This window comes from Limanda limanda, chromosome 16, assembly GCF_963576545.1.
Source record: "Limanda limanda chromosome 16, fLimLim1.1, whole genome shotgun sequence".
Taxonomy (NCBI): Eukaryota; Metazoa; Chordata; class Actinopteri; order Pleuronectiformes; family Pleuronectidae; genus Limanda; species Limanda limanda.
In genome coordinates this window covers 5,755,684-5,772,403 of record NC_083651.1, presented here as the reverse complement: position 1 = coordinate 5,772,403, position 16,720 = coordinate 5,755,684, and the positions used below count along the sequence as shown (strand labels likewise).

General features: G+C 41.3%; 1 protein-coding gene across 1 annotated transcript; it reads left to right on the top strand.

Moving 5' to 3' along the window:
• The first annotated feature begins 14,301 nt into the window (after nucleotides 1-14,301).
• On the top strand, nucleotides 14,302-16,433 carry LOC133022049 (uncharacterized). The gene is made up of 5 exons (XM_061089064.1): nucleotides 14,302-14,355; nucleotides 14,933-15,268; nucleotides 15,377-15,643; nucleotides 15,723-15,778; nucleotides 16,320-16,433. Exons 1-5 carry the CDS (start codon nucleotides 14,316-14,318, stop codon nucleotides 16,431-16,433), a joined length of 813 nt encoding a protein of 270 aa, XP_060945047.1. The 5' UTR covers nucleotides 14,302-14,315.
• Nucleotides 16,434-16,720: the final 287 nt, after the last annotated feature.

Sequence of the window (16,720 nt, the reverse complement as noted above, 5' to 3'; positions counted from 1 at the left end):
TTTTATGCCCCAATAAACTGGAAACACAAAGTCCCCCCTCTCATCCCCTGACTATTTCCTGGATTGATAAACTGTAATATTGTTTTAGAAATAATAATATGAATATTCGCAAAGAAGCTGTGATGTGCAGCTACATTAGCACTTTAGGGAGTCAGATTGAGATGGGACAAGCTGTGTCTCGATTCAGGGTCCACCTGGCCCATGTGGACCACCTCCTCAATGGGCCGCATAGACCTCGAAGGCCGAACCACAATGAGTAAGCCTCTGAATTGAGCCGCAGTCCAGCACCATATATTGACCTGGAAACACAACAATGACATTAAATCAAGGTATGGACCGATGTATATTTTACGTTTTAGGCACCGACACATAAGAAACAAACAAGGCTGCATCGTAAACAAGTCTCTGGGTCAATAACAGCGTTGGTGATAAATGGCCCCGGGGCTGGAGGAGGGAGTAGAGTGAACCTAATGGGTCCTTCAACATCGTGGGCCTGATACACAACCACGAGCCGGGTTCAAGTAAATTATTAATCCAAACACAAGGCAAAGACAAGGCCGCTCAAGCATTATGTGGTTTCTTCTTTAAAGGACTAAGGCAGGTGCTCTCTCACATACACACACACACTCACACACACACACACACACACACACACACACACACACACACACACACACACACACACAAAGCCTCCTTTCACTGCAGTGTAAGAGAGTGAACGACTCAGTTCTGGATACGGCTACTGAGAAATATGGGTCACGCTGTCGGGAAGGAACCAGCACAAATCTTTCACATTATTTGGCTAACCTAACTTGTGTTCGCACTGTGCTAATTACCATGGAGAAGCTCTGCTCCCTGAAACTCTGTTACATAACAGATTTCTCTAACACATACACACACACACACACACACACACACACACAGACACACACACCACCCACAACAAGTCATTACTTATGTCAGATTTTCATGGGAGCTCATATGTATTTACGCTGGCCATGGCTGCCCCCTAGTGGACAGAGAACTGAACTACAGGAGCACCTGGGTGTCCCACAAATAATATAATGTAGATCAAATAAGACACAGCCCAGTTTACCTTATACATAGTAATTACAGAGCATGCAAGTCTAGAAACAGTTTTCCTTAGAGTTGACTTGATGACTAACTATTTAATTTAATGTAACAGTTTTTTGGAATTGATCTGCTGTAGTCGGGAGGTAGGTATGTTGGAAGGTGTTGGTAGGTAGGTGAGTTAGAAGGTAAGTAGGTAGGTAGGTAGGTAGGTAGGTAGGTAGGTAGGTAGGTAGGTAGGTAGGTAGGTAGGTAGGTAGGTAGGTAGGTAGGTAGGTAGGTAGGTAGGTAGGTAGGTAGGTAGGTAGGTAGGTAGGTATATCATCTGGAAGGATTTGTCGGATACTACTGCAATGTAAAAGTGTAAAACAATTCTTTAGCTTCTTCCTGCTGATCATAGTGAGACATGATACTGACTAAAACAACATGTTACAATAGACAAACTGCTCCTGATCCACAGGCTGCAGCTTCTCTGTCTGCGAGTGGTGGGTGTAGAGTGGGAGCTGGGATCTGAAGCTTGTCTAATATGTGTTTTTCGCTCTCAGCTGCACATTCAATTCCCCCCCACAGTACAATAAAAGGTGCACAACTGAATTGCACAGAGTTAAAAGAAGCACTTATCGGTTTTGGGATGTGAATGTGTCCTCGTAGCACAACAACCCTGTCCCTGACTTTTCCACGAGCTGACGTCAGCATTATATAATGATCTTCCCTGTGGCTGCAGCAGAGACCACAACAACAGGATCCTTGTGTGGTGCTTTAATGGCTCTGAGCACTAACTGTAAGTGTATAGAGACTCAAAGTGTTCAAATAACTCACTTTATCTTTCCAGAGAGCTCTATATGTTCAATAATGCCATAAACATTCAGCAAAACCACACTGACTATTACCAGCTCACATTACACACATTTTCAAATGTTTATGAGGAAAAATATTGTTCATTAAACCCAGTTAATGTGTATATATATCAAATTGATTAAATAAATAAAACACTGCACAAAATAAATCATTAAACTAAGAAGAGCTTTTAAAAAGTACAATGGATGTGCAATAAAAGGACACATTCATAGGAGGGAATCGTTTTGAGCTGAACCTACAGTTGACATTCAAAGGTCAGACAAAGAATAAAGAGGCAGTGTTTATTAATAAATACACACAATATGCTGCAGAATGAGGGGTTATAATAAAATGTATAATACTGCAGTGAGAGGAAGTAGGTAACTCAATCACACACGTCTTATGTGAGCAGATCATTTATGTTACTGGGGAGATTCCCTGACTGTTGAGGTCTGTGTGGAAAACAACGTCAGCGTTATTAACCCACTGATTTAATATTCTGTTGAATGGTGAAGTTGGTGAAGTTGGATTTCCCCGTTTTAATGGAAAATGATCCTGGAACAAAACAGGAAAATAATTGTTAGCTAAGTGGGATGATGAGTAGAGGTTTAAAACATGTTATAAGTACATTTATAACATGGATAAAATATAAATGTCACAATATTGAATAAACCAGTGAAGATTATATAGAAGGAATTTACTTTCAAAACAGTTTTATGTATTTTAATAGATAATATAATACTTGTCCTTAGACATTTTTTTTACCTTGAATTTTTATATCTCTGTGATGTTTAAAAAGTTGATTAAGTGAGCTCTTCAAAGAAACAGCAAACAAGCTACACTTTTAATTTTATTTATGTAAAGTTGAAAACTCGCGGACCAATGAATGAGCTGTAAATCATCTCAGGTGATAGAGTTCAGCCAATCGTGGAGAGTCGAGTCAGGTCAAGCTGTTAAGATCTGAAACAATCAACAATTAAACTTTTTATTTCATTTTTTGTCGAGTTAAGCGCAGTATTTCATAATCGCAATTTTATTGTGTTGTATTTTTTAAGATAAATCAGGTACTTGCTCTGTTCTTTTTGATTGAATTGTAATATCTATATGATGTGATTATTAAAGTTGATTAAAATGCAGAATGACTAATAATAATAATAATACTTTATCATTACAAGGTAAAAACCTCTTGGACAGATTGAAGTAAAACATTAACAGTCTGAACTCCATGAGACACACGTGACATTTATTCATTATCTGTTATTCATTTATTTATTTAAAACATGCAAATAAAAAAATTGAAAATACACAAACAAGTAAAAACCAAACGAACAGATTGTTTTATATAATAATTTACAAACAGATTTTATTGTGAAGTTCAGGACGCTAACGAGCAGAGACTCACACACCTGCTGTGCACTCAACACACTTCTCTTTGTGTAGACAAGCTGCGAATGGCGACACAACAGGTGACACGCGTGTAATGCGCAGTTTTAATGGGGAATTTAAAGTTAAAAGTTGTTGTTCTCTCGTTTGTGTTTGGCCGAAGTTAGCTTAGCGAGCTAGGTTAGCTCGAAGTTAGCTTAGCGAGCTAACCTAGCTCGCTAAGCTAACTAACACCTTCCGGTCTTGATGGAGGTTTAACACCGTGTGAACCGCTCAGGTGGACACGTGGAGGTGGACTCGACCAGTGTGTGGTTGTTGAATGTTTGTGTGTGGTTGTTGAATATGTGTGTGTTTGCTTCCAGACAGTGTGGCCGTGTTTCCCGGTGACCTTCCCCGTCCAGCTGCTCCACCACGGGCACTGCTCCGCGGCTCATCAGCCGGTCCCGGTCCTCAACTACGCGGTGGTCGAAGAGCCATGTCCCATTAACTCCCATTGCAGACAACCTAGTCCCAGTAAGTCCCCCATTAGACAACCTTGTCCCAGACATTCCTGCATGAAATTCCTGCATTAAATAATGTATCATGACGAGGGTTGCAAAATTCCGGGACTATTCAAAGTTGGAAACTTTCCATGGGAATTAACGGAAATATACGGGAAATGTTGTGGGTAATTTATACTAACTGTATTTACCTTGTCATATACAGACATAAATATAAACATTTTGTTTTGTCATAGGCTGATTTGAGTCCTGAGGAAACTTTGGGCACTTGACTATATGCTTCTGCATCGTTGTGTCATTCTTAACATAGGTCTTTGCACAGTATTAGCAAATGTACACAGCCTTTCCTTCTACATTGGATGGGGTGAAATGTCTCCACACATGAGATAGTGCACGTGGCATTGTTCTGTAGAATAAGATGATAAAAATATTTGTAAAAAAAGACTAATGCAATGCCAGAGATATAAATAGTTAGCCAAACAATTGGAATCGTCTGTAAACATATTTTACATCGTCTGTGAACAATCATTTCTGTTTCCTTGACTGAGCCGATGCAACAGTCCCGATGCGCGGCAACGAGAAAATGAACGAATCTCTCTTTGAGAGGACTCGTTACTCCTGAGTCCTTGTGAGGATTCGTTCACAAACGACACATCACTAATCTGCATGCCAACGAAGGTGTGGTTAGAAAAACATATGAGGTGACATCGGTTTCTGCAGGTTTGAATCTGTACAGTGATCAAGTCTCTGAAAGGACCCAGTTGTAAAATGTCCTCATGATCAAGTCCCTGTTGTTTACGCTTCATCCGTCTCTGTCTCCATCAACAGAACAGAACAGGACGTTCCTGCTGCAGAGGTAACACAACCACGTCCACCACTGTATGTGAGCATGTTTGAACTGATTCCACTGATCAGGTGACCTCCAGCTTCTCCTCTTCCGGCTGCAGGTCTGTGTTCGACTTGGTGGAAGCTCATCACTACCTGCCGCGTGATGACCGGAAGCTGCTGGGCTGGTATCTCTGTCTGACTCCGGAGGACAGGAAGATCATACTGGGTACGACTCAGAGAGAACGACTCAATCATCAGTTTAATGTTTGTCATTTTATTTTGCGACAAGTGGTTGGAAATGAACAGAACAATTGATTACAAGCAGATGAAAGACTAAATAGGAGAAGCTGAAAATATGAGGTTAGAACAGCAAACATACTAAGAACAGAGAAAATATTTAAAAAATGACAGGACAGCGAGAAGTAGGGACGGGAATCGGCACGGACCTCCCGATACGATACTATCACGATACTTAGGTGGCGACACGATAGGTATTGCGATTCTGTGGGTATTGCAATTCGATATTACGATTTCCTGGGATTTCTTTTGGTTATTTTTTTTTTTTTAAATACTGGACCATGGAAAAATGTTGAATCATACCTTCAAATACAACACAGTCAAATTCACTCACAGCTTTACAAGTTTATTTCAAATATTAACATTAACTTAATGACTGCCGGGCAGCCAATAGAGAAAATAAATAAAAATGTGCCCTATTATTGTATAGCCCCTGTCAACTGCACACAAACTGACAGATTAAGAAATGTAAGCCACTTAGGCTACTTTTAAACAATAAATAAAAGGTAAATTAAATAGAATGAATCAAAGATTACTTAAAATATAAACTTTGAAATAAACAAAAAGTAGGCTATTGTTGTTTGCATGTAGGCGATACAAAGCTAGTGTTTGGGTATGTTTAGATTCTCGTGCAAAAACAAGAGCTGGTCAACATGCTCTGGGGTGATGTTGCTCCCCCCATATATCCCCCCCGTATAAACCAATAAATATGTTTTAAAAAATATCGATCTGGGAGGCAGCATGGAGATGTAAAATCGTCATTCACAAGAATCGCGATTTGTAACTGAATCGATTTTTCCCCCCATCCCTAGTGGGAAGGCCAAAAGATGAACAATGAAATGTTTGTAAGTGAAGTTTAATTTTCTCCCTCTTGTAGATGAAGGAGGTTTTGACCAGTTTCTGCAGAGACACCCTGCGTTGGAACTGTCTCAATTTCATGTTTATGTGAAGTGTAAGTCCGTTAACATCCTTCATTCACGTTCCAGTCACTCATCGACTCATGCATATAATCAATGAGCGTTTTGTTTTATAACTAAAGCAGATAACAGGGAAAGGGCCGCTCCTGTCCAGCCGTCCATCACATGCTACCAACAGATGTACGTGTGCAGTGAATTGATAACGCCCATGTTAAGGATTCACCACTTAACTGTGATTCACTGTTGAAAATGTTTTATTCCTCAGATCTAAAACACCAGGAGCAAAGGAGCACAGATCTGGTAAAATGCAATTCTCACACACGCACAGTGATGACATGTATGAAACACAGGTCTGTCACTGGTAGTGATGGGTGAACAGGTGCAGGTACATGAGCTTCTCAAACAGAGAACCTTATAGTTCAAGCCTTGGACCATAGACTGTCTCCAACAGTGCATTGTAAAAAGTAGTGGGCAACAAATGGTCACTAGGCAAGCAATATATTTACCCATCATGCATTGCACTCGTGGCGTTGACAGGAAGAAGCCAGTGGCGAGGAAAGAGGGAAGCACATGCACTGGGAAAGGAGTGGGAGCCAAGTGGTCAGAGAGGAAATCCTGAGATCAAGAGCCAGATTTCAGTGATGCAGGACCAGAATGCTAACGTCACTGCTAACGATGCTGGAGTAGGTGGAGTACAGTGAGTATCTAGTCTGTGTATCTGACCTTTGACCCTGTTCACGAGAGGGAATTGGTGCAGGTGCTGTGCACTGTGTGGGTAACACTGAATTTGTTTAGGTAGACAACTCTGGGAACATCAGTCTCAAACTAATACATATATAAACTAGGGAAACCTAGCTTTCTATAAAAGATATTTAATCGTATCAGCTGTATCAAGGATGAGATTTCTGGTTTAAATCTATATTTTTGATGGTTTCATCTCATTGTTTAACTTAAAGTTGTGTTGATATGAGCAAAGTTGTTTCATGTTACAGGTCAAATCCAAACGAGTCTCCCTCTGAGCCCTGCAGCTCTGACTGTGTGGACGTTGATGGTGGAGAAGACAGTGACTGGAGCATCCAATCAGCCGAGGGAACCCGCACCGAAGACGAGAGTCGGGCGAACACCTTCAGTGGACACCACGATGGAGCTAACTTTAGTTTGGACGATCAGAAGGACTACTTCCACAGTATCATGGGGGACGATGTGGGAATCCTCTGCTTAGTGGCTCCCGGAGGACCGCAAGCACATCACTCAGGCCCGGGCGCCAATCATAGTGAAGCACTGTCAGACACCAATGAGACTGTGACGTCTCCAGCTGAGGAGGACACCCCAGAAACCTGCACCCCCCCTCAGCATCGCGTTCCCACCTGTGATGTCATGGTCGGCACAGAGTCTGTACCACGTGTGTCCACTTGCACCCAATCGGAGGATCCACAAACTGCCGACAAGAACCTCATCACTGAGGTTCACATGTCGGATCTGGACTATCTGGCTAAGGTAAGGTTGAGACGTTAATAAAGACAATAATAAGAAATCCAGAAATACGTTCTCCACAGTGCTGTCAGGATGAACCTGATATCAGTCAGGAGAAAACACTATGAGGATCTGTGTTGGACGGAGATAAGACCAATGTTTCCAGGGTGTAGGTTGCGTCGTAGGTTGTGTTTCCTGTAGCAAACATTTTAAAAACTGATGCATGAAACAATGACGGGTTTATACCCACATCCTGTGAATAAGACCAGAAAAAACCTTACATCAGCTTCTGTTTATCATTTCAGGAGTTTATCAAACTTAATGCGGCTCAAAAGGAACAAAAGGAGACAATTAAAAGGTACCGAACACACAGTCTCTGGAATATGCAATCTTCTGCAGTATTAAAACTAATATCTGTCATTATCTTATTGTTCTTCTTGCAGATTGGGTTCTAAGTTGAGAACGGGATGTGACTGTATTGAGCGAGCTCAGCAGGCCGAGCTGCGCCTCCTGGCTGTGCAGCTCCTCATGTGCAGGCAACACTGCTGGAGACGCTCCTGTTCCTCTGCTGAGGGAGACCAGCTCAATACAACACACAGAGAGAAGGACCAACACCGGTCAGTTCATAACATGATTGAAAGACTTCATCCGCACAACAGTGTTTGAGTTTTAAACCGTTGCTAAGGTTACGCCTGCTCTCCACACGACTCCAGGGCTGTGTTGTAGTATGGACCGGTAGAAATGGAGCCTTTTAAATCGATGACAGTCACTTTATGAGCTCTTATCATGACTGGACTACCAGCGGTGAAGGCAAAATGTTGTTTTCCACCGTGTCGTCATTCCAAGAAAAGAAATACCTGCTCTTACTTTTCAACATTGTTTTTCCTGGTTTATAGTATTTCCTGTAACCAGTAACCAATATAACCAAAACAGTGTAAAACAGCTCTCAAAATCTTTCAGAATGAAAACGTACCTGTGTAGATTTAGTCAAATTATAATAGGTTGATGTTAATAATGCAGCTCATCAGTGAAAGGAAGGAAACCAGCTGTTAAAACCTTTTTATCACTCTCCTTTCTTAGGCCAAAGGAGCCTCCTGCAAACATTTCAGGTGTCCTGCAAAAACTGGAGTGTGACTACAACCACATGAGGGAGCAGATCCTGGAGGGAGTTCCTCTGGAGCAACTTAAACCTCTGTGTGTTGACTCAGAGAAGATTAATACCGGAGCAAGTTACATCCCTGCACATGTGAGAACTCAGCCTCATTGACCCACTGATGTCAGAATGATTTAAACTGTTGGTGGTTTTGTGTTTTTTAACCACATGTCTCTGTTTAGATTATCGGCGATGCGCTGGAAGATCTTCCCTCCCGGTACGTTGGAACATAAATGAGTGTGTGTCTGATGTAATTCACCAGTCAGGCGGCTGTAATGTTGTCTCATCTGAATTTAAGGAACGCCCTGGAGCCACAGGGGTATAAAACACTAGCTGAGGAAAATGGATGTCCTGGTGATCAAGGCAGCGATGGCTCTCAGGTATGTTAACAGACTTTTGTTCACATGCTCCTGGAAAGTCCCAATCTGTGAAGTCCTTCTGACTTCATTGTGTTCTTGTGCTTTGAAGTTGGAATGTGGGAAAACAACTACGTATTTATCTGTTTTAAAGCATTTAAACCCTGACGCCTCTTTCCAATATTTGAATAACAATAAAGATCAATGAAGATCAAAGAAAGTTGTTCTAACTTGAGACGGCATTCACGTGAATTTTCCCAGTTGGGAATTCATTTCTCCGATTATTTGGTGTTTAGTTGTCAGTTTGCACAGCTTTGTTGGGGGTTAAACAGTTTTTAATGCAAAACGCTGGCTTTATTTCATTCAGTTGATCTTTTTCCCAGGTTCGTCAGACTCAGGACAAAAAGCTGAAGGAGGAGAACAGCAAAACAAGGAGAGCCGTCACTTGTGTCCCTCAGGGAGGAGAGGCTAACCGTGATGCAAACAAGCCGGAGGAAAAGCAAACCAGTAAGCAAAGGAATCTCTCACACGTTTTTAAATCATGATCAATAAGCTAATACATCCTTTGATGGGCAGAAGCTGCATGCAAAGAGCTCAACATGAACGAGTCATGGTTCGATGCTGAGGAAGACCTGCAGCCGGCAGGAGCTGCTGACACGGGACAGGACACCACCACGATCCCAGAAGGTCCAACTGATGGTGAGTGGTTAGTGAATGTAGCTAAAGCTCTACAGCTGTAGGTGTGGAGGATTTAAAATTTGAATGTTTGTTGTAACCACAGAATCTCCCTGTGAGGAGGCTGAGAGCTCAGTGCTCTGCGTCACTCACCTTCCCAGAAACGTGACAGAGGTGACTCTACACGGCTCTGCTGCATAATACACAAGATCATCTCCAACGACAGGATAAATACCACCATTGTTATCAAATCTAAACTTTGTTTATTTCCATCCACTGTGATGCTTTGTGTGGTCCCATTGCAGCCACCAGGGGGCATCACAGGCTTTAACTAAATCTTATCTTCATCAGAGTGAAGTGAAGACCTGGTTTGAGAAGTACCATCCGTCTGAAGTCGTCATCTCTGTTTTAAAGAATGATCTGAGGTGAGCTGCACGAGAACATCAACTGTTTACACTTAATTATTTATGACTTTACTCTCTCAACCTTATTTATAAATCTGATTCATGGTGATTTGCATAAAGCAGCTTCACCAAGCTCAGTTTTGAATGTATCAAAAATCCAAATTCATCAGTTTCAGTTAGAAAAGTGATGTAAAAACAGCAATTTCTTTTCCGTGTGGACTCATTCATGTGAGTGAACTGACCCTCTCGCTGGCTGCGTTCTCCAGGGTTGCCATAGTGACGGTAACTGGCCTCCAGTCTGCAGAGGCTGCGGCGAGGGAACTGAATGGCTTCAGCGTGGAGGGCCGTACTTTACATGTGAAGCACATCAACAGAGCCGTCGGTGGGAGCCAGAGTCTGAGCCAGAGTCTGAGCCAGAGTCTGAGCCCGGCCTCAGGCAGCGGCAGGGAGTCCTCACAGGAAGCCACCAAACCACAACCCCCCCAGACTGACCCCAGTAGCACTGGCAGACAGGTGAGAGGTGCTGGGCATAGTGGAGGTGAAGTAGGCCTTGTGAACAGGGTTTCCCCAGGATCTTAAAAAGTCTAAAATTATAAAACATAGTCTTAAATATGTTAAAATATATTATGTGCTAGGTCTTAAATACATTAAAGTAGGTCTTATTCATATTAACGATTATTTAAGGCTACAAAATCTATCCAGGAAATACATTAGATTAAAGCCAATTAGGCGACAAGATTAAAACAAAGACCAAAAGAAAAACCCCATATAAAACAGCAAGAGTTTAGTCACAAAAGTTAATTGATATTAAGAAAATAATTTGCTGATTGATCGTTAATAAAAAAAATCTTTCGTTTTTGTCCTTTAATTCAATTTAAGGATCTGAGAGATCAGTATATTCATCTTGCACAATAACCCTGGACACTGAAACAGCTTTGTATATATTCCTAAACTTTGGAGTTAATTAAAGTAGCTTAGGCTACACGCCTCTGCAACGGCCCGGGTTCGATTCCGACCGGTGGCCCCCACTCTCTCTTTCCCCCTCTCACAGATTGCTCTCTGTCCTATCAAAAATAAAGGTGCATTATAATATAATAATGAATAACCTCTGTCCTCATGAATGTCTCAGCTGCCTCTGAGCTCCAGCACCAAGAGAAGGAAGGTGGTCAGCATCACGCCCACGGCAGGGGCGACCTTTGTGCCCCAGCACTACGGCACCATGGGCAGCTTCGAGACCCTGATGGCAGCGCTGACTCTGCACCACCCAAATGTCGGGAGGCAGAGGATTGTCGGTGCTATGGTAGAACTGGGGGCCAAGCACCAGGGGGCGCTCTGTGGCCTGCCCCTCCGGAGAATCAGGGAGATGACCTCGGAGCTTCTGACCCGGCCAGAGAACGTCCCGTAGTCAAGAGGGAGCAGGAGCAGGATGGAGGCTGGAGATTTGTTTTTTCTTTGTTAAGAAAGCATCACAACCATATCATTTTTTTATTATGAAAGAAGGGAAGTGATGAATCTAAAATCAATCGTGTGGCGGCTGAAGAAGTTGTGTTTGCCTTAGAAAGTAGTTCTCAAATGTGAGTTTAATATGGCGTCTGTGTTCAGGTAGCATCAGATTGTTTTTGATTCTTCTTCAGTGCTGAGTTCGTTGTAGCTGCAAGTTCAAGTTTGAGGTTTTCACACAGTGCCTACATTTGTTTTAATGTTTAAATTCTTTTAAAGGAATTTGTTTGTAGAGATTTGTAAAGTGGCTCATGAGGTTGCTCACCGTTGTAAATCAGCAGCTTTGTAAGTGTTTTACGTTTCATTGATATAAAAGATGCAGATTGAAATATTGTCTTTTTTTTGTGCTTCCTCTGTCTTTACCACAGACCTTCAAATGTTGAATTTTCAGTTATGTAAACCCAGATGAAAACAGCTCCCTCTTGAGGCAGAAGTGGTTGCACATCCTTAACTGACTCCCTTACTATTAGTGGTGCCTACTGAAAGGTTCTTTAAATATCTTGTAAAATAGCACAAATAGAAATGCATTCATAGATGTTTTCTATTGATAAATGCTTCGTTACATTTGCATGTTTTCTTATATTTGCATGATTTTTCTGAATTTGCATGTTTATTATATGTGCACGTGTTTTCTTTATTTGCACATTTTCTATTTGCATGTGTTTTGTTGTTTTGCACAAAATGTTCTATTTGCACGTGTTTTCTTAATTAGGGCCCGAGCACTGACATCAAAGGTCTCAACGGTGCCCTCCGAGACCCCCGGAACGTGTTCACATTGACCAATCTTAACAAAAATCGATAAACAGGTGTATCATGACCAGACAAACAGAAAAATCTTTAGGTGCAATTGGAAAAACGCAACAGGAAGCCTGCTATTTTGGCCATATTCCACATTTTTACTTTGATGAACTTGTACCAGGGCTTACATCGGATCAACTTCAAATTGAGATGAGTGTCCTCACAACAAGACGGAGATAAAAATTTATTCACAGATCGATTTTTCGCCACACGGTGTGACCGTGGCGTGGCGTCAAAGTTAGCTTACATGCCAATAAAACACAATGTTCTGGAACGCGGACATACATAGACCATGAATCCTTTGATGCTGAGCCGTTAACAAACAACTCCACTCCTGCAGTGTCAGTCTTCATAGATCAAAGGAATCTTGATGTCTTGCAAAGGTGATGTCTCTCTCAGAATTGGTACATTTCTCAAACTGGGTAAACATTGAGTTGCGACGAAGGTTCATCCTTCGCCAAAGGAGACGATGTCATAACTCCACCGTGCATTGTCCTATCACCACCAAACTTTTGTCTCGTGATCATACTCCAAGCTAATCAGCTCTATGTGTCAAAATTTCCTCAGTCATTATTTATTGTTTTCAGGCAAAAGGCATGCAAAGCTTCACAATGTATGTGCTCGGGCCCGCCCAGTGCTGCTTTGCAGCCTTAGTGTCATGCCCTCCTCCTCACCTGCCTACTAGGCTCTCTCTTTCTCCCTCTCTCTATCTCTCTGTTGGTGTGTAGGTGGCGTGGCTGATTACAGATGTGAACCTTTTGTGCTGGAGTTCGGGCCTTGATTGACCAGCTGCCTTTATAAGCTCCACTACTGCTCTCAGTCTGCGCCGGACTGTAGACTCAGTTTATTTCAGTTCCAGCTTCCGCTATCGTTCTATTAAGATTCTGAAACGTCCTGTTAGTTCCGTGTCCTAACCTTGCCTGTCTTCCTGCTCAGGACCAGCAGCTGGATTATTGCCTCGACTCCAGCTCCAGAGTTCTGCCTGCCTGTCTGCCTGCCTGCTTATGTTGTTGGACATTTTCCAATAAACCTCAGTTAACTTTACTCCTGCCTCAGCCTCTGCCTCTGTGTCCAAGCCTGGCCCTTAACTAATTTTAGAAATTGTATTTTATAGCTGGTACTTTCCAGGGTTGAGCAATTCTGGTTATTATTATTATTGCTCTCGTCCTTTAATTATTTACTTTATAACCAGACCCAAGGTCAGATTCTTGTTGAGTTTAATGCTGATTTTGTTGTATCTTTGTGTGTTAACAGATTTCATTATAAAGATTGGAGACATTTCTTTCTTTCTTTCTTTCTCTCTTTCTTAGTAAATGAGTAGTAAGTGGGAGCAGCTTCTCGTTTCTACTGAAGAAACCGTGATGCTCGTCACACTGAATGATTTGTTCATATATTTTCAGACACTGAAGTTAAAGATGTGACCATATGTGACAACGACTCTGAGACATGTAGACGGTTACTTCTTCATTTACTTTATTGGTCCACAGGCAAACTTAGTTCAATCCACAGCTGGAAACCACAGAATCTCATTTGATTCACGTGAACAGTTTGAAGCCCAAGTCAATAATGTTAATAAATCTTATTACAGAAAAATTTCCATGCACATGTGACCTGAACAAATGGTTAAAGGGCCCTTGACTCCAGGTGTTTGAAAATATACCCCTGAATAAGTTACATTAATTCAGTAACTTCAACATAAGTTTGCATTTGTTATTGTTTTTTTAACACAGAAATAAACATGTGACAGAAATTCAAGCTCAACCACCTGTAAAATATAAAAGTCCAGGTGTGAAGCTGCTCCAGAGGTGACGTGTGTCGTCCTTTATTTGGACTGAATCTCCTGATGTTTGCATCATTCATGTGAATGATGACAAGTGTCTAAATCTAAAATTCTCCTGCTGCTCATTAGTTCATCGTAACATATTCACACAGTCTCTGGTCGACGGGGGAAAGTCGGTGCTGATGGATATTTTCTCTACATGCAACTAGAACATGACGACAGAGGAGACATGTCACTGATGGGAAGTGATCAACAGGAACTAATCGCCACATTGCACTTTTTACTAAGAACCGAGAAGCAGAGAAGAGAGAGAAGAAGAATGGATGAAATCAAACGAATTAAAATGTCTTTACATCTGCTACTGCTGCTGATTCCGTTTACAGGTGAGAATAAATACACTTACACAACTTTATCAGTGTGAATAATAAGAATAGTACCAGATTGTTTGTGTTTGCTTTTAAAAGTGAAGAGTTTTACTGATGAGTTGTGGCACAAGTCTGGCTCATTCAGGGGACTGATACTTATGAGTACTCTGATATTGTAGTTGTGTATATTTGTGTACTGGATCATTCCTCATATTTGGATCTGCCCTTTAACTCATGGTTTGACTGGTTAGATTTGGAGGTTAAAGGTCAAGGTTTCAGGTTTTTGGCCTCTCGCACATCTCAAGTCTGAATTTCTTCAGATTTTGACCAGTTGTCTCCTGGAATGAAAACTTAACAGATTCGATTTCAGTGATCAAGTGTCAGAGTGACCTCATGAGTCTGGAAACAAATGTACGTAGACTGGAACTGGACTGGTTGGCTGAGGCATTCAAATGCAGCGAGAAAACTGTAGTGGATGTTTTTCAGGTTTATCTTGTCAGTCAAGCTCCATTTGGTCTTAGTTTACAAAGTTATGTCTAAAATAATCCTTACATTCAATTTAATTGTTGCTGTATCTCTCTCATTTCCTCCTCAGTGCTCGCTGTACAATATTCCTCCATCATCATCAGAGCTGGAGCTGAAGTCACTTTGCCTTGTGACAATGTGAGAGATGATCATGTGAACTGTGGAGCTACTGAGTGGCTCTTCAGTGATATACAGAGGAATACAACAGTAAACCTGTTTGTAAACAGACAGCTCTCCACATCTGAGATTTCCAAATCTAAAGCCGACAGACTACGTCTTGCTGCAAACTGTTCTCTGGTTATTAGGGAGGTCACAGCTGAAGATGCTGGTGAATACGACTGCAGACAGTTTGACCGGACAGCACGAACATATGAGGGGCATCTGCTTTATATCTCTGTTGTCAACGGTGAGTAAAAGAGACTCTTCATAAAAACATTATGATAATTCTGATCATTCTGATGGACATAGTTTCACTCATGTTATCTTTCTCTCACAATATCTCGATCATCACCAGTGACTGAGCAGAAGAGAACTGATGAGGTGACGTTGAGCTGCTCTGTGTCACCATCTGTAACCTGCAGTGAAGTGAAGTGGCTGTTTATGAATATGGATGTGCAAGAAAACAACAAAGACCTGAAGACATCACAGTCTTCCTGCTCGGCCAATGTGAGCTTCTCAAAATCCCATTTTGATCACAAGATGAAAAACTATAGCTCATTAACATGTGAAGTGGATGATGGTGACAAAGAGGAAAAGTTTTCCTTCATCCCTCCGTCATCAGGTGAGAAAACACAGAACACGATGAACTGCTCCTGATCCAATAAATTACATTTGTTAATACATTTCTTTTTCTGAAGAAGGAAAGAACACAGATTGGTGGTGGTACATCGCTCTGGTTGTGGGTTTTGCCTCAATCGTAATATTGGTTGTGATTCTCATCAGACGGAGAAGAAACAAGGTGGGAACATTCACAGATGAAACTAAAATGTCACTTATAGAGTTTATACCTCCTCCAAGTTTTTATTTTTCATGTAATAACGCCATGAAATAATGATGTCATCATAAGTTCTTAAGTTTTAATGTGAAAGTTAAAGTTATGGATGTTTCTTTGTGTTTTGATACATGTTGTTATGCTGTGATGGTTTTGTTAACACTGCATTAGGTTATTTTACTTTTAAATAACTTTTTGCATTGTGTTGTCTCTTGGTCACTATGGTAACTGTGCTATATCCTGACCTGTGGTGTAATACATCCTGTTCTGTCGGGTTTTTTAAAATCCATTTTTATCATACTTCCTTATCCACATTTGTATTTGTAGTGTTCTGTGAAGCAGATTGAACTACACTAACCTGATGAAAGGTGCGGTACGATTGATTGATTGATTGATTGATTGATTGATTGATTGATTGGTTGATTGATTGATTGATTGGTTGATTGATTGATTGTATATCCTACAGATCCAGGGTGGTGATGTTGCAGTGGCCTCCAGCACTGTGGAAGCTCCCTCCTCTTCTACTGGACCCTCAGCTGATCCCAGCAGCCTCGATGAGAACGTCACAATCATACCATAGTAGAGTCACATTTGACATCGATAGATTTATATCAGGAATCATTTGATATTACTTTCTGCTGTGAAAACAAAGTCACTCGTAATAATGTGATTCTCATTTAATAGAAAAGAAACAAAGGTGGGAACACTCCCAGAGGAAACTTTGATTTAGTTTAAACCACTGCCAAGGCCCCACAGTCTGTAAAGTTTTATATAAAAAGTCACTTTTATCGTGTGGACTGGATTTAACCAGTTTTCAGCCATTTTATTGATTCTTGAAGTTTGTTGTCCAAAAGCTGGAATATTTTA